The 21779-nt window shown below is 40.8% G+C and overlaps 1 protein-coding gene across 12 annotated transcripts in view; it reads left to right on the top strand.

Annotated features, from left to right (window-relative positions):
• The window catches only part of LRRC3B (leucine rich repeat containing 3B), a 59001-nt gene extending 43643 nt beyond the window's left edge, over nt 1-15358 (top strand). For 10 of the 12 annotated variants that reach the window (XM_075745784.1, XM_075745782.1, XM_075745786.1 and 7 more), the window contains one exon: nt 1481-3297. In XM_075745784.1, coding sequence (XP_075601899.1) covers nt 1644-2423 — 780 coding nt within the window. In that variant the 5' untranslated portion in view covers nt 1481-1643 and the 3' untranslated portion in view covers nt 2424-3297. Of the gene's footprint in view, nt 1-1480; nt 3300-12199 lie in introns of those variants that run through there. The other 2 variants (XR_012834074.1, XM_075745789.1) reach the window with 2 other exon arrangements.
• The last annotated feature ends 6421 nt before the right edge of the window (nt 15359-21779 follow it).

The following is a 21779-nucleotide window of genomic DNA, read 5'->3' as shown; positions in this document are numbered from 1 at the left end:
TGCTGAGCTTTTGCTATTCCCAAGCCATAGCAATGGAGTAATTACACATAATGTACATGCTAGTAAGATAGTTTTGGGTTCGGGGTTTTTTGTTGTTGTTTTGTGGGTTTTTTTCTGTAGGGTTACTGACATTCTAAGCCTCAGCTAAAGGGTTAAATAAAACTTAAGCTATAGGTTTGAAATACTGCATGACACATCTGATCCATATTCCTGTGATGTGCCAGAAACTGCAGTTAGTATGTGAGTTCTGCAGGCAAAAATGATTGTCATGCAATTTGTTCTTTTTCCTGTAGAATCACACATATCCTCCCTGCAGGGATTTTGTTGTTCAGTGGACTAAGCTATAGGTTTGGGGAAAAAAAAATAAATTCATTTATATGTAAATACATCCTGAAGGCTGCAAATATCCAAGCTGCTGCAAAGACACAGGGCATGTACGTGAAAACAAATGGACCTGTTGTGGTTAGAAATTCATAGTTTACCATAATATGGAAAAAAATAAATGAGGTTGTCTTTGAAACCTTATAGGTCAGCATTTCAGACTTCTGTATGTATTTGTGCTCCAATTAAAGGAGAAAATGGAACAGCTTCTGGATATTTACTATTTTTAAGCCAACTTGAGAGAGGAGAAGCAGAAAGAATATTTTTCATATGTTATATTAGCAAATTACGTGCAGTGAGTAAGGTTTTGTTGTCGTTGTTTGGCTCGTACATAGGTTTGTGAGTTTTATTTGGTTTGGGGGGAGTGAGTTTTTGGCAATTGTTACATTTCTTTCTCTATGTTAAATGAAAAGGAAAATTTTCAAGAAAACTGGAAGTAGAAATGATTTCTGTGGGTGTCACAGCAGTGTCTCACAAAGCGCTGGGAGGTACAGGGAATCCAGCAGTCAAAAGCAGAAGAGGAGGGAGAGTCACACAAGGAGATGGTGGATGTTTGTGGTGTCTTGCAGAAGCATTTGGTTTACTTAATTTTTGTTTCTTGATATATTAAAAATATTTCCTTGGCAAAGTACTTTGATGTAGACTTAAAATAACATGAATTATTTTGAGATAAGTTCACATTATGCACAACGAATTCCTCACTTACCTGTCACTGGGTCTGGAGATCCAACTCTTAGGTCCTATTAATGCATCTTCTACTTTAGCAAGGGAAAATGTAATTTAGTTTTATAGCTGTTTTAGAAAAGTCTGTGATAAAAACAAACCAGTGCCTCCTCTAATAAGTATTAAACCGCAACCTGTGCAATTTGGAGTAAGTGTAGTCTATCTTCTTAAAAATGTCCTGGGGATTTATGTACTAAACTACTCCATGCTAATAAGAGTTACCGAAATAAATCCTCTGGTGCACTGATAGGATAATAGATAATTTATTTAGTGTTGCATTTCAGTTTGACTTCATTGTATTTCTATTTTTTTAATGAAAACAAAATTGGGATTGGAGTTCATGGTATAAGGAACTTTTTTCCCTTCCTCTCTGTAGGTGTACTCCTAAGAAGATTACTGACCATGAGGAAGTCCCCGCGTTAGTCCATTTTTCCTAATCCCACCGAAGACAATGAAGCCCCGTTTCAGCTTTGCCGGTCCTTTTCCCACCACTGTTGGCTGAATGAGAAATGGTCGTGTGATTATGCTGACACCCCAGCATGCATTTGGTAGACCTGTGGTTAACTCGTTCCCTCTCCATGTGTCTGCTCTTACAAAGTTTTGTCCTCATGATACTGTGCTTTCATTCTGCCAGTATGTGCCCGAAAGGCTGCCTCTGTTCTCACTCCGGAGGTCTGAATGTCAGCTGTAGCAATGCGAACCTCAAGGAAATACCCAGAGATCTTCCTCCAGAAACAGTCTTACTTTATTTGGACTCCAATCAGATAACGTCAATCCCCAATGAAATTTTTAAGGACTTGCATCAACTGAGAGTCCTCAATTTATCAAAAAATGGGATTGAATTTATAGATGAACATGCCTTTAAAGGGGTGGCAGAAACCTTGCAGACTCTGGATTTGTCTGACAACCGGATTCAAAGCGTGCACAAAAACGCTTTCAACAACTTAAAGGCCAGAGCCAGAATTGCAAACAATCCCTGGCACTGTGACTGCACGCTGCAGCAGGTGTTGAGGAGCATGGCTTCCAACCATGAGACGGCCAACAACGTCATCTGCAAGACCTCTGTGCTCGATGAACACGCGGGGAGACCGTTCCTCAACGCTGCCAATGATGCTGACCTCTGCAACCTTCCTAAAAAGACTACCGATTACGCCATGCTGGTCACCATGTTTGGCTGGTTCACCATGGTGATCTCGTACGTGGTTTATTACGTCCGGCAAAATCAGGAGGATGCAAGGAGGCACCTTGAGTACTTGAAATCCCTGCCAAGCAGGCAAAAGAAACCAGATGAAGCCGATGACATTAGCACTGTGGTATAGTATTCTGAATACAATGACTGCCTTTGTGATGGAAACTAGATTTGGATGACATTAAAACCAGAGGTTTACTTCTAACGTTCATTGTAAACATTAAGACTTTTGGGGTTTTTTTTTTCTGTTTAACTGAATTACGCCACTGTTGAGCTTTCTAACAGAAAGTTTTGTCCGGGTGGTATACTTTAATTATTTCTCTGGTGGTATCCTAAAGCAAGTGAATTAACATGTAAACATTAGTTTAGACCCATTCCACTATTTAATAACGAAATTTATTTTTTTAATTTAAAAACCAAATAAAAGCTTAAATTTGAACCATGTAAACCAGAGTAATTTATTGATCAGAAACCTGTCCAGTGCCAGAGCACGCTTGGTTTGATCAGTGCTCATGAGGTAGAAGAGTAGAGAGATGGCAAAGTGGGCTGTGAGAGGTCCTGGAGTAGAGAGTCCCTGAAGGGCACCTTGGTCCCTGGGGTGCAAGGTGAAGAGCTCGTGAATGGTAGCCCATTTTTGGGGCTGCTCGCTGTGACGGGAGAGGGGTGCAGTGTGAGGAGAGCAGAATGCCCTGAGTCTGGGTGTAGGGGTTCGATGCTTGGGTAGGACCCCGGAGGGCATTTCAGCAGTGCTGGGGAGAAGCCAACATGAAGGAGCTGCATTGCAGGACATCGAAGAGAGGTAAGTGGGGAAATGCGGCGGGTTTTCATCTTACACCCACTTACTGCCTCCCGTGAGCTTCAGGCAGGTGTCCCCAGCACTGGGGAGGACAAGTGAGAAGGCAAGAGCAAACTTAGTATACTGTTCAAATGAGAGTACCACTAGTAATGATAGATTTAAAAAAAAATAAAAATCAGTCTTTTTAGTCTGTATATTGATTCGTAACTAAAAATGTCTTTATTTTTTCGAGTGCAGCCTTTTTTAAAAAACCTGAATGAAATAAGTTAATATATAGGCTGGGCATATTCTATTGTGTGTTAGAAAATATTTTTATATAATTTTATGGATAAATGCATAGGAAAATATGAAGCCCATACAGTTAAAAGCCTTGGATATGAAATGGGTATTTTAAAGCTCTGCTGTCTTTAAAAACAAGATATTTTTGTCTTTCATAGATAAAGTTTTCAAAGGGAACAAATTCACAAGAATGCATTCCTCTTGTCCTTTATTACCATAACAAAATGATTCTTGTCTCTGGGTCCCTATAGATCCAGTCTGACTGACATTGGAAAATGGATTGCAGAAAGGTGGATTAAAAATGTACAAAATGCTGCTTTGCAAAAACAAGTGTTAAAGGACAGGATTAAATTTCCAAAAACTCCAGAGTCATATCTCCCATTAGATTATCCGTTATTTGTGTTACAATTACACTCTTTTATATTTTAGAGGGTACAAGCTGTTTAGCTTAGTTCTTTCAGAACATTGTTAAAAGAACATCTAAAATTTGTTTCAAAGCAGGTGAGAGAACAGGAAAAAATTTTTTTTTTTTTTTAAATCTGCATAGAGTCAACTTTTTATGTCATCTTTATAGGTTGAGTCCTGTCTGAGCAGCTGTTCTTGTGACCAACTTAGCTATTTGCATTGTTTTATCTCAGTTAAGAGTTTTTGGCATATTAAGAGAATGTTAATGTTTGTAAAGGGCACAGTCCGTCCAAAAAATATCTTTCTGATCTTTCTCCCTCCCTCCTCCCTCTCACCCTCCATTAAATAAAAAATACATTTTCTAAGGAGAGGAGGCTGTTGATTACACATCCTGCTTAGTCTGCATTTTATACCTTCCATTTTTAAAAGCCCTATCTTGCTGAACTTTCCAGCATCGCCAAAGTGCCGCCCCCAGCCCCCCAAGCTCTGCGTGGCCTCCTGCAGGAGCCAAAAGCAGTAGGGCTAAATGCACGTGTAAATGTGTAAAAAGAGAGTGGATAAAATGTTTTATAGTACTTCAATACTATAACAATATAACAAACCCTACTGAATGAGACATGTAGTGCCTCTGTGTAGGCTCAGCCAAGTTCATTCCTGATATAATTCTCCTAATTTCTCTAAAATCTCCTTCAGGGTAAAATTTTTCTTGTTTCTATTGCTGTGCTCCCCAAGCGATGTTTTGATCCCAGCTAGGATGCTACTTTCAGAAAAAGCAGGGGGGACTAGCTAAAAGAAGGGGCTGAACTGGAAGTACTAACTTAAACAGCACTGGATTCTTGATTATTCACAACTGAATGCAAGAATTTCTCTACAAAATTTGGACAAAATTATTTAGACAGCAACATTTACAAAAATCTGGACAGTCTTAAAACACTTAAAAACACTTGCAAGTTTCTAAAATTTGCTTTCAAGCAGCATTTAAAAAAAAAAAAAAACAAACCACTGTCACCAAAACTGACTGACAAAACTATGAATAATTTACCTTTAGTTTTTCCACTTTATTACTTGATCCATAAGATTGGTTTTGGAGCTGGTAAAGTTTTGCTCAGCTGAGCTGACTCTACGTGTTTAAATCCTGACCAAAACCAATTGAAACCAAGTTAGGCAGTACTCTGTAGAAAGGCTCTGGAGGGATGGGTTCATATTAGTCCTCCAGGTCTACTGATTTTCTTTAATTGATTTCCTACCAAACATCTCTCCTCACAAAACTTTTCCTTTTTTCTTCTAAAGCCAGTACTGAAATCTCTGTTTAAAATCTGAGAATCAAGGCAATGCCCTGGCAACAAATAGATGTAACTCATCAAGCTGAATTGAGCTGACGAGGAAAATGAATTAAATCACTGTTCCTCAGCTATGTGGAGTTGACACTGCTAGTATTCCTGACAACTCCAGTATTTGAGCTACATTTTGTTTCATTGAAAAGTCACCAATGAGAAAGATAAAAACCTTTAGCATATGAAGACATTTGTTTTTATCATGTTTACTGCACACCTTTCTGTCCAACGCTGCTGTCTGTAGAAAAGCCTACACACTACCATTTGAAGTCAAAGGCACAAACTTTTTAAATTTTGATTGCATAATATTTCAAGGAGTTATTTTATTTACACCAAACCAGCTTTGGTCAAAAATGAGTAAATTCATATATTTTTAGCTGTGATATCTTAGTATGTAAATACAATGAAAGGAAATAGATGTTTCCATATTCACAGGAGATAGCATATGATAGAAAATACAGAAGGAAATGCATAGCACAGTAAGTCTTTCCCCCCCCCCCGCAAGATGCTTCAGGAAAGGTAGAGCTAGGGCTCAGTAGGTTAAATGTACTTCATTTCACTACCTTTATTTTCTTAAAAAACCCTTCCTAGTCTTTGTTTCTCAAGGGCAAAGGATAAGTCTCTTAATGTTACGTTTTTCCTAAAACTAATGCTGATTTTTCTCTGCTCATTTTCTAGTGTGGGTAAGATATGTGATGGTGCATTTTGGTGCATTTGGGCTGCGTGCATTTAGGCTCATACTTTATACTTTTATTCTGTTTGTAGTTTTGTACAGATATCTTCACCATTAATGTACATTATGTTCAGTAGCAAGATTTTGCACCACAGTTGCCATAACTTTCAGGGGCTGAGTATGAACAGCAAGGGTGGTGGTGCAGGTTCTGGTCTTTCCATGGAGGAAAGAGGAGAATCCTCGTTTAGCAAAGGGATGCCATACAGAAAATTCACTGCAGCATTTTTCAGTTTGAAAAGGGCGAATCATAAGCATTAGGAAGCAAAAAAAGCAAAAGCAAAAGGAGCAGCTCAAATGCTTGAAGGTATCGTGGAGTCTTGCAGCATGTGTAGATGTGCAGTGGGATCTCAGAGTGAATCTAAATCAATTTTTAAAAGGATGTCCCTCTACTCCCACACCTGGAAGAAAAGTTAGCATTGCTAAACAAGAGTAAATGAGATTTCAGGAGTTAAAAACACAGTCATTAAAATGTAGGAGTGAAATCTGAAGAAGGAAAATAGTAGAAGGTATGAACCCTGGTGGGATTAGATGTAAAGCCATAGTGTAGCCAAAAAAAAACCAACCTTTTTTTTTTTCCCTAAGCCAATCAGAAAGAGGAGTCCCGCCATGGCAAGGGCCAAGAGATAATCGAGTACTAAGGGAATGCTGTGGATAAATTGGGCAAATGTTCTGTAAGAAACTAGGCTAGTATGTGAGAAGGGGAAAAATCATCCTACATATTAGTTACTGGTTCAAAGATAAGAAACTAAGAAGAAATCATTTTCTTGAATAAGGATGGTTACTGAAATTCCTGAGAAGGTGACCCAAAGATCCCAGAATGGGACCAATGCTGTGCAATGTATTTCTGAGTGATCTGGTAAAAGAGAGTTAATAATGAACTGATTATATTTGTGGATGATAAACAGTTATTGAGGGCAGACCAACCTACAGCTAACTGTGAAGAAATACAGAAGGTTCTCACATTTCTAAGTTAGCAGATGATGATAAGATGAAGGTTGGATTTGGTGTGAATAATTGCAAAGTACTGCAGATGGCACATCCTTAGCTACGAACACAAGGATATTCTCTAAATTGGCTATAACGAAATGGAAAAAACATCTTGGAGGCACAGAGCTCTTCGATGACAAACACCGGAAATTATTAGGAGGGAAATAGCCAGTGTGATGGAACAGCATGATAAACCACTGAATAAAATCTGCAATGAACTCACATCTGGAGCTTTGTGTTCAGTTCAGATTCTTCTCATCTCCAAAAAAGTAGATCTGTAGTCTCCAAACTACAGAAGATGTAGAGAAATGCAATAAGATAATCAAGGATGTGAAGTTGTTTCCATAGAAGACATCAAACATCCCCAAGCGTGGGGATGAGATGCCAGAAGATGTGTTGAAAACTGGAGTAGTACATAAAAGGTAACTTGAGAAGGACTGATGTCCATTTCTTGAAACGGAAAATAGAGCAGTTCTGATTAAAGAATACCAGGCAGCAGGTGTTGAGGTTTTTTAAAGATATTTTTTATTAGCATGCATTTAAATGATAAAATATAGGATACTGTCAAAAAGAAAACACATATTCAAAGGTAGGACTCCACAAATTCATGGAAGTCAAGGTCTCCAGAGGTTATTTAACATTGCTAACATTGATATAGATAAAATTCTCAAGAAGGAAAGCCCCTGCTCATCCCAGGAAGCAGGGATGGTTTACCTCGGAAAGGCTCACAGGTCTGTGCTTCTCTTACTCTCTCTGAGGTGCTGCTGCAGGTTTTTGCTGAAGAAGGGAAGGTGGGCTTGATGTTTTGGGCTTTCATACACCCAGTGGGATGCAAACCTTGCTGCACTGCTGTCCCTGGGAGGTAGGAGGGGGGCATTTGTTGTGTGGACAAGGAGGTTTCACATGCATGGAATGGGAATGAAGCCCAGGAAAAGCAAAATCACATTTAACTGTTGGCATCTCCTCGCTGTGAATTGCAGTGCTAACTGCTGGGCAGGTTCAGGCACTCCATGCTGGGTTGTGCCAAGACTGCGTTAACTAAAGGAGTGACAGCTTTTCACTGGGGGCTTGTGGGAAAGTTATTCAGAGATCTTCCCTGACACATCGAGGTGCTTTAAAGCTCACCTGGTAGTCCATCTAAAAAGGATGGGGATTTCCCTATAGGTTCTTCATTAAAACAAGACTAAAACCTTGTTTTTCACAAAGAAATCCCTTCATCGTTGTCTATTTCCTCAAGTGAAAACTGGTGTGATGACTTAATGGAAGTATGAGTACTCCACAGTGCCACTTACGACAGGGAAATACCCTGGCATCTTTAGTTTTAGTTTGCCCAAGTCAGTTAATTTGAGGAGTGAAACCAACCAACAAGCAATAAACACAGAGTGTACATGCTGTACCATGGCAATATATGAAGTAGGTGGTTTTTGCATGCCGGCACATACATGAGTATGTATGTGTGTAGGTCATCCATACATCTCTCTAATTCGCTCATATTTCCCTGCGGTTAGTTGTGTGCGTGAGTGTGTCGGCTACGTTTACACACACACACGTGCATGCAGATAAAACAGGAACTCCTTTGCATGCTTTCATTTCCCCTATTTAATCATGAAACAGGTTGTTTTGTTCTTTGAAGCCGTGATTCACGCTGCTTCTGAGCCAAGTACACCTCCGTCCTCGGCCTTTCGCAGTGCCCCCCTGGTCCCAGCACCAGCTGCACACGACGTGAAAGAAAATGGGGTGACACTGGCACAGCTGATCCTCTTTCTGAGATCCTTAGTCAAAGCCATCGGTTACCACATAAAGCTGTTACAGACCTTTGTGAACAACCTTTTGTATTCCTTCTGGGTCAGAGTAAGCAGTATGATTTTCTAGAAAGAAAAATGGTTAGGTGCATGATGTAATGCCTTTTAGCTCATAAGAAACAGGCCTATTTGTAAAATGTGCAAATGTGGCTAGTGTCCCTGGATCTGTTTTCCTCTTCTGCACTTGTTAATGAGTAGGTTCTTGGCGTTACAGTGTGTTTGGCTGTGTTTTTCTCCTAGGAGATAGTTATGCCCCTTGGAGAAGGTTTCTTGAGATGGTTGTGAGTCCAAATACAGCTGCTAAATCAAACAAAAGCTCCAGAATGAAAAATGAGATGGATTTAAGCTTTCCCTACTGCAGGGAAACTCGAGAAGCAGTTAAGTATTTGGGAATTCAAACATCTGTATTATTCTTAATACTGCTGTGAGGTTTCAAATGCGAATTGCAAGCATCCTGCTGGTTTGGTGGGGCAGTCTGCAAGCAGATTTCATGAAGATGCAACAATCTCCAAAGCTTGTTAGTGGCAGATTAAACTGGGCATTGAGAGGGGAAAAAAAAACCCAACAAAAAAATGTCTATATGTTGCACAGTCTGTTTAGATATCTTTATCCTTCACAATTATTAGTCTCTGCCTCATAATCGAAGAGGTTGTGATCACTAGATCTTTTTCATAGAATCATAGCTCCATCTTAACTTGGGAAAGTAAGTCTTTTTAAATCCATCTCCCCTAACAGTGGTAGTATCTGACCTTACAGTACTAGTGTTTAAAAGACAATTGAAGTTTACCATACTAGCTAAACCTTATCCGCACTGAGGTCTGTTTGTATGCCTCTCTGCACATCTGCATGAAAATATTTAGGTATATATTAAAAATCATACATTTTCCTTACATAGGTGTGGGTATGAGACCATGCTCTTTCAGATATGGTCTAAAAGTTTTTAATGTAAAAAAAACAAAGAAAAAATTGTAAAGGAAAAACTGACTCCAGGACTTTCAGGTCCTCTTCATAAATCAAAGCTGGACAAAAAGCAGGGGAAAAAAAAAAAGCCCTAGTACAACCTATTCTTGTTTCTTCCTTTGAGGATTAGCTTTGTGCTCAACACCGCATTTCATGGCTTACCAGTTTTTTATTTCTGTACCTAAGCCAGATTAACATTCACTTTCAGCAAAATCTCTTATAAATGGAGCTCTTGGCAACAAAGAATACTGAGGCATATCAAGTTGGCTGAAAGAAAATTGTGAATGCAACAAATAAGGTCTCTGGACAATATTTCTATACTCTGTTAATTAAATTTAGTGGCGAATGAAAAGAGTTGTTGAATTAAGGTAATGCTAGAGAGATTTCAGATTCTCAAGTAGATACTGTTTTTTATACTCTTAATGGGGCTGTATAAGGGGTAACCAACACACCATTTTGCTACCTTATTTCAGCAGCTACAGGTCTGATTGCTATTACAGAGCACACAACCTCTTCTTTTTCTTCATGCAGTCACTAAGGACGAGCGCTTTAGGAAACGCCGTACCTGGGAAATGCCACCCTGAGAGCAGTTTGCTCCGAGTCCCACCTCAGAACTGGCAGCCGTGTTCTTTTAGGCCACGTATAAAAGGAGGGAAACCACTGTTTGGATGACATCTGTGAACCCTTTTGAAGTGACTTGGTTACCCCTAGTAGCAGATGCCCCAAAGCTCAGGAGCCCTTAAAACCATAGGGTGCTTTTTTTTTTTCCTGACTGAGTATCCTGACATGTTGATGAAACTGATTTATCTGGGTAAGCCAATTTCATGGCTACTTTTCTACAGAATGACACAAGGGTGTCTAACCACATCACTGCTGTATGTTATAATTTTTTCCCCTCTCTTTAGTCTTTTCTTGTTTAATATTACCTTTGTGGTTGAATAACCTTCACAGCTCTTCATATTGAATCTTCAGCAATCTTATTTCACTTATCAAAACTTATTTCCTATTGCTATGAATGGTAGAACTCACTGGGAAATATGCATGTGGGTGGACATAGATTTGGTCTTTTCTCATGGTTTTTACAAGATTCATGAACTGATTAATATATGAGGGTTTTTTACAAAGAAAATTAGATATGAGTATACATAAGATTTTTTTAAAAATGACTGATCAAGAAATTAACAAAGTGGAATTTACTGTATTTTATTCTGAAGTTCTAAAGTAGAAAAAGGCAGACTATCTGTTTGTAAGGGCTGGGTAATGTATAAAGGTACTCTTTCAAAAGGCAAGCTCTGCAGTATCTTGAACCATTTATTCCTCTTCGAAAACTGTGGCAACCCTGAAACTATAATGGAAGCATTATACTACATGCAAATTGTAATGCTGGAAAAGAATTTAGATAATAAAAGAAAATCAATCTCTATCTTGGGTTCTCACATTGTGATGTACCAAAATTCCTGGCTGAACTTGAATTTGTGCTTTCTTTGTTAGCAGACTTCCTTCCCAAATCCAGGAATGCACTTTGGGCTGTATGTAAAACCGAAGTTTTGACATTGCCGTGGGATCAGCATTTCTGCAATAAATGTGTTATTGATATGGGGTGAACTGAGGGGCTGTTCTGGCAATTGCTTTTTTACTGAAAGGGTTAATGTGGGTTTAACCTCTAAATAATGCCATCACAGAGCTCTGCAGCAGTGCACCCTCAGACTTCTGGAGCAGCAGCAAGGAACTAGCCTTTCCTTATGCTGGTGGCAAACAGCAGTTACAATTGTTTTAACTTTTTATTGCTTATATGATAAAAGACAGATGATGTCTTTTTGTATTTGGCTGTACATAGACCTCTCTGGAATCTGTGAGTATGTGTCAATGAGGGCAGGCTTCTTCAGGGTAAAAAAAAAAAAAAAGATTTAAGCAAGTTGATTGCATGTTATCAGCTTCCAGTAATGGGTCACTGTTCAGCCAGCATCACCCACAAAGTTACTTTATAGCAAAATTGCTGGAGTCAACTGGCTTCTGGAAAATAACCACCATTATTGTTTAAATGCTTGTACTCCAGTATTTTTCCACGATTACTGCTGTTCTGCACCATTGTGTCCTCTGTGAGCATCACTGTGGAGGTGAGCAAAAAGTCCTCTTGGAAGGAACAAGCTCTAAATTTTCAGACTCTCCTGAGGAGGTGGAGGAGAGGTCTTTCATGGAAACTACCTCAATTAAAAGCACGACAGTACAAAATTGTGGACCTGAGGAGACCTGACACACATTTCGTGCCTGGCCCCTGACTGCCTCAGTAAATAGATGCCATACTTAGCACAGAGAACAAATGGTTTGGGCTGAGAAGAGTGAGTCATTCAGAGCTGAGCTGCTTTTCCTGAAAACCCACAGAAATGCAATGATTAAATAGGCTTTACATTTGGAAAATCCTGCAGGCAAGTCTTTAATCAGCATTGAAATGCCTTTCCTTCTGATACCAGTAGATTTGTTTTGACACAGCATGGTGATGACTATAGGTATGGCAGTCAGTTTTAGCTGCTAGAGGCGTACGAGTGATGACTGCTCACACTACGTGAGCACAGTATTAGGTGTCTGATGAGTGTGCTCCTTCTGCTGCAGGTGTTGGATTGAGCAAAAAGGAGAACGAACTTTTCGGGACAAACTGAGAAGATGCCTGTGAAAGGTGCTGCATGGTCTGGCTGAAGATTTGGAGTGAGCAGATGGCATCCCTCACTGCAGGCCTGATGAAGCTGATTCTGATGAACTTGATTTGAAACACCATTTTCCCAACCCTTGTGGAAAACCACATTGGTTCATGACACGTGGCCTTCAGCTGTTCCAGCCTCCTGTCGCCATGCATGTGTGTGTGTGCACTTGCGTGGGTGAGGTAACATTCACCTCAGCTAGGTCTTGCTGGTAGGAGAGCAGGAATGCGTATGTCCGACATTGTGGGTTAGTGCATATACAGCAATATCCCGGGGACGCTATCCACAGGCTTACTGGACAGTGGGTGGGAGAGGGTCAGAGGGTGCTGGCCATGTTCATGTGCGGTTCCTCTATTGATATAAAAAGTTCATGATTATTTTGTCTTCTGTTCTCTTACTGGCCTAATACTGGAACTTCTTTCTGTAAAAATGAAGGCAGAGTAATTAAATCATTACTTATCACTGCCATAATGCAGAAGCACTTAATTACTGCATGTTATATGTCACGTCAGTGCCTGCCAGGTTGCTTTTGTCTGAGGCCACTTCCCCAGGGCAAGGAGTCAGCCAAGTTTTCGGGGCCTCCCTGCCCAACTGCGGGGCACCTGCCTCTGAGCAAAACACGCCTTGTTTGCCTGACAGCTATGCTCAGGGGTGTGCGGGGGTTCTCCATGTCCTTCAGTGGCAAACTATCTGCCTGCGTCTTGGACATTGTGCATTTCCACATGTAAAGTTCATCTCTTATTGGAGAGAAGTGATCAGGCAGAGGGGCAGGGCGAGGGGTGATGGGGATTTGCTGCTTGTTTTCCCAGGGAGAAAGGAGTAGCTGGGGTACATGAAGGAGGACCTGATTTGAAGCAAGGGATTACAGGAATGGCTGGAAAAGCCATTAAAACCCAGAAACCTGGTAGTGTGTATATGGGAGAAGCCCTGAGCTCTCTGCAGAGAGGGAAGGAAGGAGTGGGAGAGGCTGAGGTAAGGTGACTACCTGGAGAGGATGCTCTGCATGGGGACATGCATTCATTTGGGCAGCTGCTGGGGATGGAGAGGGAGATGCAGAGGGAAGTCCCCTGTTCAGTCATTGTGACACTTGCTGACACCGTGACTTGTTTTCTACCTCCCACAACATCATCAATGCTGCTCCCTGCTCCAGAAAGGCCGTTTGATGCCAAAGCTGATCTGGGAGAGAGGGGTGTTAGAATGCTTATGCTCCTGATGAGGAGATAAGTTCCCCAGTCCCACCAGGACCTGGCCAGAGTGTTTCTTCCTTGCCACCTGCAGCCTCTGAGGCCTCTGTGTCGTGGTGACCTGGGATGGTAGGAGGCATCTCACCGCTGGCCCTGCTCCTGCTGCAAGGCTGGTTCCTGCTGAGCGGTGTGGGGGGGAAGAGATGCCAACTTCTGCGGTAGCAGCTGAGTTGATCAGCCTCTGCCACATTGCCACCCCACAGCTTGCCTGATGCTTGGCTCTTCCCTGCCCAGCCCTCATCAACTCTGAAAAGGAAAGATATTTTTCTTTTCAGGCAGCAAATTGTAAATAATGTCCATGCTCCGCTCTCCCACAGAAAGGTGTTTAAACCAGCTGTACGTGTCTTTCAAAACGCAGGGAAGATGTAGTGAAGAAGGGAGCAGGCTATATAAATCAAGTCATCCTTTGCATGCTTCTCCCTGCTTTGGCTATCTTTTTAAAAATTCATAAGCTGGGAGACCACCTACCCTGCTGTAATGCCTTCCTGGGTGAAATCCAAAAGTGTAGAGGGTCAGATCCTTACCTGCAGTAGTTTAATGTAATTCCATTAAAATCAAAGGAGCTGTTCTCATTTATCATAGTGAAGGTCCTCTTGCAGAAAGCATTTTTAACTGCCAGCATCCTCACTGAGCATAAGGGAAAGAAATCCATGGTAATTAGGGGGGGAATATTTAGCCCATCTAGTTTAAAGGTGTTCCTATTTCAGTTGTGTTTAGGGGTTCCTATCAAAGGAAAAGGTACTGATACAAGGGGTTGGGTTGGCACAAGTTTACTTCTGCATTGACTTAAGCTGTCAGAGCTAAGTAGATCAAGAAGAATAGCATTCAAATTACGAGAGCTTCAAGGCTTTGTAGATAACAAAGAGAATCTAATTTTAATTATGATCTTCAGTGAATTTTGAAAAGGTCTTTTTTTTTTTTTTATCGGCGCGTAGAAGGACAAGGAGCATCTACATGAACTCTTCTCCCACCTTAAAGGTAGTAGCATTCCTGGCTTTTAGCCCAAAGTCTGGGAAGGCCAATATGACTTTGTTTTTCCCTAGCATTATCTGGTACAATATTAAAAATGTCATTGGTGCACTGCAAGGGCAGTAAAGCAGGGCTAAGAGCGAGCAGCTATAATCTAACTAGAAAGTACTAGGGACAGGTGAAGACTTGTGTCTCTGCTCCTTCTTCTGGTAAGAGCATGCTAGTATACCACAAAGACATGGGGGCAGAAGAAGCAAGAAGCCTCTGTGTGTTCAGAAGGCCTATTATGACCATATTAGTTTTGCTATGTATTTATCCTCTGGAAAGTTGACAGTGGAGCAATTACTCCACCCAGCTATACATATATATAAATTGCCTCTCTGCATGTGTGAATAAATACACATATACAGCAGGGTGAGTGGTATCTTGTGAGTGCAAATTGATGTGTACTGAACAGTATTTTCTGATTTTTTTCTCCAAGTTTTTTACCTTCCCACCAATTCTTAGCATGTCGCTGTGGCTAAATCATTCCTGAACTTTTTTGCATGTCACATTAATTGTTTGCCAGTGAACAGAGTCTGATTAGCAAGTTTCTAAAACAGAACTTGTGAGATGCTCTACCTTTCACGCTAAAACATAAAAATGTTTTTCAGTTGACTCAGGATATACCTCCATCCCAGTTTGGAGGTACCTCCCTCACCCAACAAGATTTAAAAACTTTAATCAACTTTTAAAATACCAGTCTCAGGCTTTGCCTTAACTTTAAAACTGCACTTTTGAACCAGAGGTTAATTAACTCTAGTGGTTATAATGCTAGTATTATGTCCCTTGCTTCTATGAGGAATTTACAGTGTGCTGGTTTTGGCTGGGATAGAGTGAATTTTCTTCATAGTAGCTAGTATGGGGCTGTGCTTTGGATTTGTGCTGGAAACAGTGTCGATAACACAGGGATGTTTTCGTTACTGCTGAGCAGTGCTTATGCACAGTGAAGGCCTTTTCTGCTTCTCAGCCCACTGGTGAGTAGGCTGGGGGTGCACACGGAGTTGGGAGGGGACACAGCCGGGACAGCTGACCCCAACCGACCAAAGGGATATTCCATACCATATGACGTCATGCTCAGCATATAAAGCTGGAGGGAAAAGAAGGAAGGGGGGAAACATGTTCAGAGTGATGGCATTTGTCTTCCCAAGTAACCCTTAGGCATGATGGAGTCCTGCTTTCCTGGGGATGGCTGAACACCTGCCTGCCCATGGGAAGTGGTGAATGAATTCCTTGTCTTGCTTTGCTTCTGTATGCATCTTTTGCTTTACCTAATAAACTGTCTTTATCTCAACCCACGAGTTTTCTCACTTTTACTCTTCTGATTCTTTCCCCATCCCGCCGGGGGGGGGGGGAGGGAGGGAGGGAGCGGCTGTGTGGTGGTGAGCTGCTGGCTGGGGTTAAACCACGACACAGAGAAATAGTTTGCAAGCAGGCATCCTACATTTTAAAATAGCCTTGTTTTGCAGGCATATATTACTTGTTTTAGATACAGTTCCTGTCTCTACCTAAGATCCTTATCATTGTCAAGGAAATGAGAATTTCTCTGGGGCTGTTATCACTATAATTCCATGAAATATAGTCGAGTACCGTAAATGTAAACCCTTGTTGCCTGCTGCAGGCCTCTTCTAGAACCTCATCATTTTTAGATGTGAATGGTATGGATGGTCTGCTGGTGTGCTTGATATAAACAAAGGCTGAGAAACTCCAGATGAAATACAGGAGTGTTGCTCAACTTTTAGACAAATATACCTTGGTAAAGGTCATCTGTGAAGGAAAAGATATATGGCGAATGCCTGGAAAGGTGTTCAGAAAACAGATGGTTTGGTTTAATTTTTTCTCTCTTGCTTGTTTTTCACTTTTGAAATTGAAGTCCTGCCGAGGCTGCAAAATTTTACACTGACTGGAGAATTAGCAAAGTGGTGAATTGCCACTGCCAAATGAGATGATGTTTAATAAGAGACAGGAAAAGGTTTTTTTTCAGACTACCTCAAACTCTGCTACCATGTAATTTTTTTTCACTAGCTAATTAACATCAGATAAAAGAGATCGTAAAGTCTTTAATAACAATTTTACTTCTTCATGGAGATGCAGGAACTCAAAAGAAACATCCTTGATGCATCCTTTATCAAGGCTTGGGAAGTTTGAAAGACTAAACTCAAGATCTTTCAGATAGGTCTAAAGCAAAAGTAAAAGAAAATCAAGAAGGTTTTAGCTTTATTCTCTTCATCTGTCTTTTACCCAGTAGCTCTAATTTAGCCACCAAATAGATGGGAAAGACAAGCTCCATACAAAACATATATGTTCTCTCATGTCAGCTACATTGAAAGGAATCTTTGATTTACAGGTTTTATCGGCTGCTTTAATTTCTTTTATTTCACCAAAGTTTCAAGCTGATCTGTGTTCCAGCTTTAAGTATCTGTATTAGGACCAGATTTACAAAACCTCAAGCAAAAGTCTGATTGAGATTTTATAAATCTGGCCTTAATGAGGAGACTTAGAGCTGGATTATTCAGATTGTTTTGGAAGTCGAGGAGATTAAAAACTTGTCTTAAAGAACAAGGCTCCTTTAGCATCTTCTTAATGAAGACCCTAAGTTTAGAAATGCCTGTTTAGGAGGGTAAAAGACTGAAATCAAAGCATCTTTCTTTAAAATAATAAAAACAATTCTTCATTTCAAAAGTGCAGAGCAGCCTGGGAGAGTGAAGCCAAGCCTGAGACGACTTCTTGTTGTGCAGAGCTATGGTGCTCACAGATGCTGAGTGAGGGTTGATGGGGATACTGCTGCCAGCAGGGTGGGAAACGGAGCAGATAGGAGCTGCTCTTTCTAGCTCCAGCTGGGGCATGGGCAAGGTGTGGGCTGGTCTCTCTCAGCCAGTGTGGTGGGTTCTCACCCTGGTTATCAGCAAGAGTTGGCGTGGCTCCTGCCTCCATGCCCTGAACCTTCCCCACCATGCATGGAGCTGATGTGGTGCTCACTCAGTTCATCTCCCAGGTCACCCCCAGGTGTGAGGATTTTTGTGACAAATGTTTCTTCCCTTTTCACTTTGCTTTGTTTCTTCCTGCCAGTCGCTGAAGGCAAGATTCGTTCCTGTGGATCAGTACAGACCAATGACAAGCCCCAGTAGGGTCTAAGGCAGGGGGGTGCTCTGCAGATATATGCAAATCCAAGCTCTGCAAAAGAGTTTGTCTTCCCCATTCATGCCAGGCCCATAATGAGAGGAAGTGTCAGAAAGGAGTCGAATGTTTGGAGGACATTGTTGTCTAAATGCAATGTGTTAACTACACCTCTTGTGCCTGTGGTTAGAGGGGCTCCAGCATTTTGAGAACAAGACCTAAAGAACTCCTCTAAAATGTACGCAGCTTGCTAATGTCCGCTTGTAAAGGGAGGACAATGCTTTTAGCCCATGTTTTCTAGGACTGTCTCCAGGGGAAAACTACATTCACTTCAGTAAACTCGAATGAGGATTAAGGGCTCAGAGTATCTGAATGCTTGGCCACTCATTACAACTAAAGGTCAGACATCATATCCTAATGGAGTATGTATTAACCAGCTGGCCAGGAAAGCCTAGCTTTAGAAATATGTGACATACTGAAGTGCTTCCATTTTGCTCATCTAATTCAGCATGAAGATCAATTTGTGCATCTGCAAGCTCTTCAAAAGTAGCTGACGACGGAATGGCTTGTTTGCTCGGAGAGAAACTCCTCCAGCTTGTTACATAGTGTGTAAGTCTCTTGTTCTTTGCAATTACCCTGGGAAAGAGGTTGAGGAAACAACAGAAACCTTAAGACAGACTAGGATGAAAAAATACACTATGCGGTCCCCTAATGTACCCAGCTGTCTAAACTATTTTCTCTCACCTAAGATCCGTCAATGTTGGAAACACCTGCTAAGATGGTTATGGGTATGCCGTTGAGCGAAACAAGTGCAAAACTTTATTTAAAGTGGAATGTAGTATGCTCTTCCTGATCATCTCTATCCACCATAAAAGAACACTAAAGTTCACACAGGGGTTTCTCTTTGGTTGGTTGTTTTTGAATTAAATCTTACATTTCTCTAAGTCCTGAAGCGCATTTGCACTTTCTCTCCCCTGTTAATGTGTACTGTCTGTCTTAGACTTGAGGATATAGCTGAGAAAAAAGCTGGGGGGGGGGGGGGGGAGGACGGGGAGGATGGGGTGGGGGGAACAACACACAACCCAGACAAGCTCTTGCAAACTGCAGAGCTGCAAAAAACACTTGCTTGTTTGTTTTTCTCCCAGTTATGTCAGTTGGCCTACAAAAACATGTCAGCTCTTCCCACGTACCTTGCCAGAGGCCTCATATTATGACAGCTAAAACAATGCTGTTGCTGTTTAAATGAATGTAATGTTTTCGACTTTTGAGAACAAATAGTATTCATCATCCTCCTAATATTGATAACTGCAGAGGAGCACACTGGTTACTAATGGACTGCTTGTTTTAAGAGCCTGTCTCAAAACATCCCCACTCCACTGACCACCTTGCTAGATAATCTTGTTCTAGTCCAATGTCAACATTTAAGACAGGTTTTTTTCTGTCAAAATGGGGAACACACAGACTGGTAAATACGTAATAAGTGGGATTTCAAACAATCTAATTGTGATGTTTTTCACAAATGGTCAGAAAGAGTTTGCCTATTATTAATCAAAGAAGTTTGCACAGATTTGCTAATCAGGTCTTGCATTGCTGCAAACTCGGTCTGCAATTTGTATTGCTGCAGAGCCGCAGACACCCCTGTTTCTACTGGCAGAGTATAAACACACGGTGAGGCTCCCGTGGCACTTCTGTGCCACTGCATGATCCTGAGCACATTTCTCATGACCACTTGCAAGGTTTATAGCAGAGTTTTCAGTGGGGAACAAGATGACTCTTGTGCACATAAGGCAGAGTATACTCATGTATGTAGGTACAGGCTCCCTCTAGAAAAGACTTGAACAAAGTCTACATTAATAGGATGTAATAAAAGAAAAGTGGTGACACCGTGTGTGACTAGTTGCATGGTTTCACATAATTCTAAAATGATTAAATATAAATAAGCAAACCTTCAATACATTTTTGCTACTTGTCACACTTCTTAGTAGCACTGTGCACCATCCCGTGAGCTTTGCAGTGACAGCTGATGACACGTTTGTTGGAGGATAAGGTAGTTGGTTCACAGATCAGATCAGCAACAGATCACTATTTCAGGCAAAAAGGAAATAATGGGAACAAAAATCTCTACAACCTTTCTGGGCAAAACAAACCAAGGGGAAAAAATTCAGAGAGCAAGAAGGGTTATTATTATATTATCCTACTGTGCTGTGTTTCATGATGTTGCAGCACAGAATTCAAGTTAGTGCCAACTCTCTGCTTGGCTCTTAAATGAGATTTCTGAGCATTTGAGGAGAGCTGGTTCAAAATGATGTGGAAAAAAAAAGACTTTTTTCTGGAGAATTTGTTGATGTTTTGCAAACAGCTCCAGGTAGCGTTGAAATTTTCCTGCTTTTTTTTTTTTTTGTTGTTGTTCCTCTGTTTGAAGAAAACTGTGTGTTACTTTACTGCTCTGTTGAAAAATTATCTTGTAACCTTGAGGCATATATATTAGTTTTATTTCATTTTAGCCTATTCAGCTGCAAAACAAGCATAGTGAATCAAAGCTGTTGGTTTAGCTGGTTTAAAATTTGTTGGCTTCCATTTAAAGCCAATAACCATAACACTTCCATAACACTTCCTTGCCGTGTTAGTCCTCAAAGAAATAATACACTCATACAGCTTTCATTGATCTTTGGATAGGCTGGAACTCACTTATTGTGAATAAACATATTCTCAAAGGTATTAAAAGTTTCAATTAAACAGTGTGATTTTTGTGCTATCAAATTATTCCTTACCCTTATTGAAACAGAAAATAGAGTACTTTTTACCATTTATCATTACTCTGTTGTACGTACACCATTCTGAAATGGTTCATACGAGGCTGCTCACCTATGAACGTGCAAAATGGATGCGATGAGCCAGCAATGCGTCTGAGAAGCTGGCTCCGCTACAGGGCTTTGCATTTAGCCACTGTGGGAGAAAAAACACTTCTGGATGCAATTATCCTGGTGCTGCGTGAAGTCTCAGCAGTCAAATGGTCCTGCTTAAATGGGAGTCACAGTCTCAGTAGGCTTCAATCTGCTCAGCACTGTGAAAGTTCACGGTGCTATGCTGATTTACAACAAGGGTATCACACTCAGTCCTTACGAGCGTGGCAATGGTAACGCCAAGCTTGGCTTCCTGAAGCACAGCAGCAGCGTTGTAAGGAAACGCTCTGGTCTCAGCTCTCCAGGAATGAAGTTGCTCCTTCAGTGGATAGGAACAGTTAAGCTGAATTGCACAAAACATATGTTGCTTGCATAAGATACATTTTGGGTGAAAACTCTGCTTTTAATTATAGACGGTTGCATAAAATGTCAGTGATTAAAGCACAGATTTAGCAGTATTCTCGGCCTGCATGATACCAGCCAGAAAACATGTTTCTCCTCCTGTTTACTCCTCTTGGAGCAGAATGTCTCCAACTTTATCAAAGTTTTTTTATTCAAGTGAAGAAAATCAACCAAAGAGAAAAGTAACATTTCCTCATCCATTCTGTCTCTCAAGATTTCTCAACAGTGAAATTGCTCAGGATGAGATCGAGAACAAGCTGAGCAGGGCTGTTTTGAAATAGGGAAAAAAATGGAAATCTAATATCTCACTTCAAAGCATGAAAGCTAAAAATTCAGGTTTAGGTTGTCTGAGGCAATCTTAGCCTTTGGTGTCCTTTTGTCCATAGACTGATGGGGAATGCCCATCCTTTAAAATCACCAGTTGCCTCTGATAAGTAAAATTCCTTCAGTAATTCTCCAGAGCCTGAGATAATTATATCCAAGGCAAAACTGGCAAGGTTTGAAATCTGATCAGATATATATCCAGCTGAGCATGATCCACTTAAGTATTTGTTCTGATTTAGCCATTGTCATTCCAAAAATACTGCCATGGAGGAAAATATAAACATGATCCCTTCTTTTTTAGGATTGTTACCATCTGTATCATAGTTACCAAATGTTTCTTGCTCAACTTGTATTTAAAATTAACCTAGTCTATGCATCGCCTGCCTTTACTGTAAGCATAATATAGTAGTCACAGCTCTGTTCACAGAATGTGGTCTACTTCGATAAGCATTTTTCTTAAGCTTTGACTAATGTTTTCTGACAAGTGCTATTTTTT

This window comes from Balearica regulorum, chromosome 2 (assembly GCF_011004875.1).
Source record: "Balearica regulorum gibbericeps isolate bBalReg1 chromosome 2, bBalReg1.pri, whole genome shotgun sequence".
NCBI lineage: Eukaryota > Metazoa > Chordata > Aves > Gruiformes > Gruidae > Balearica > Balearica regulorum.
Note: the sequence above shows the minus strand (reverse complement) of the source record. Positions and strands in the feature narration are given on the sequence as shown.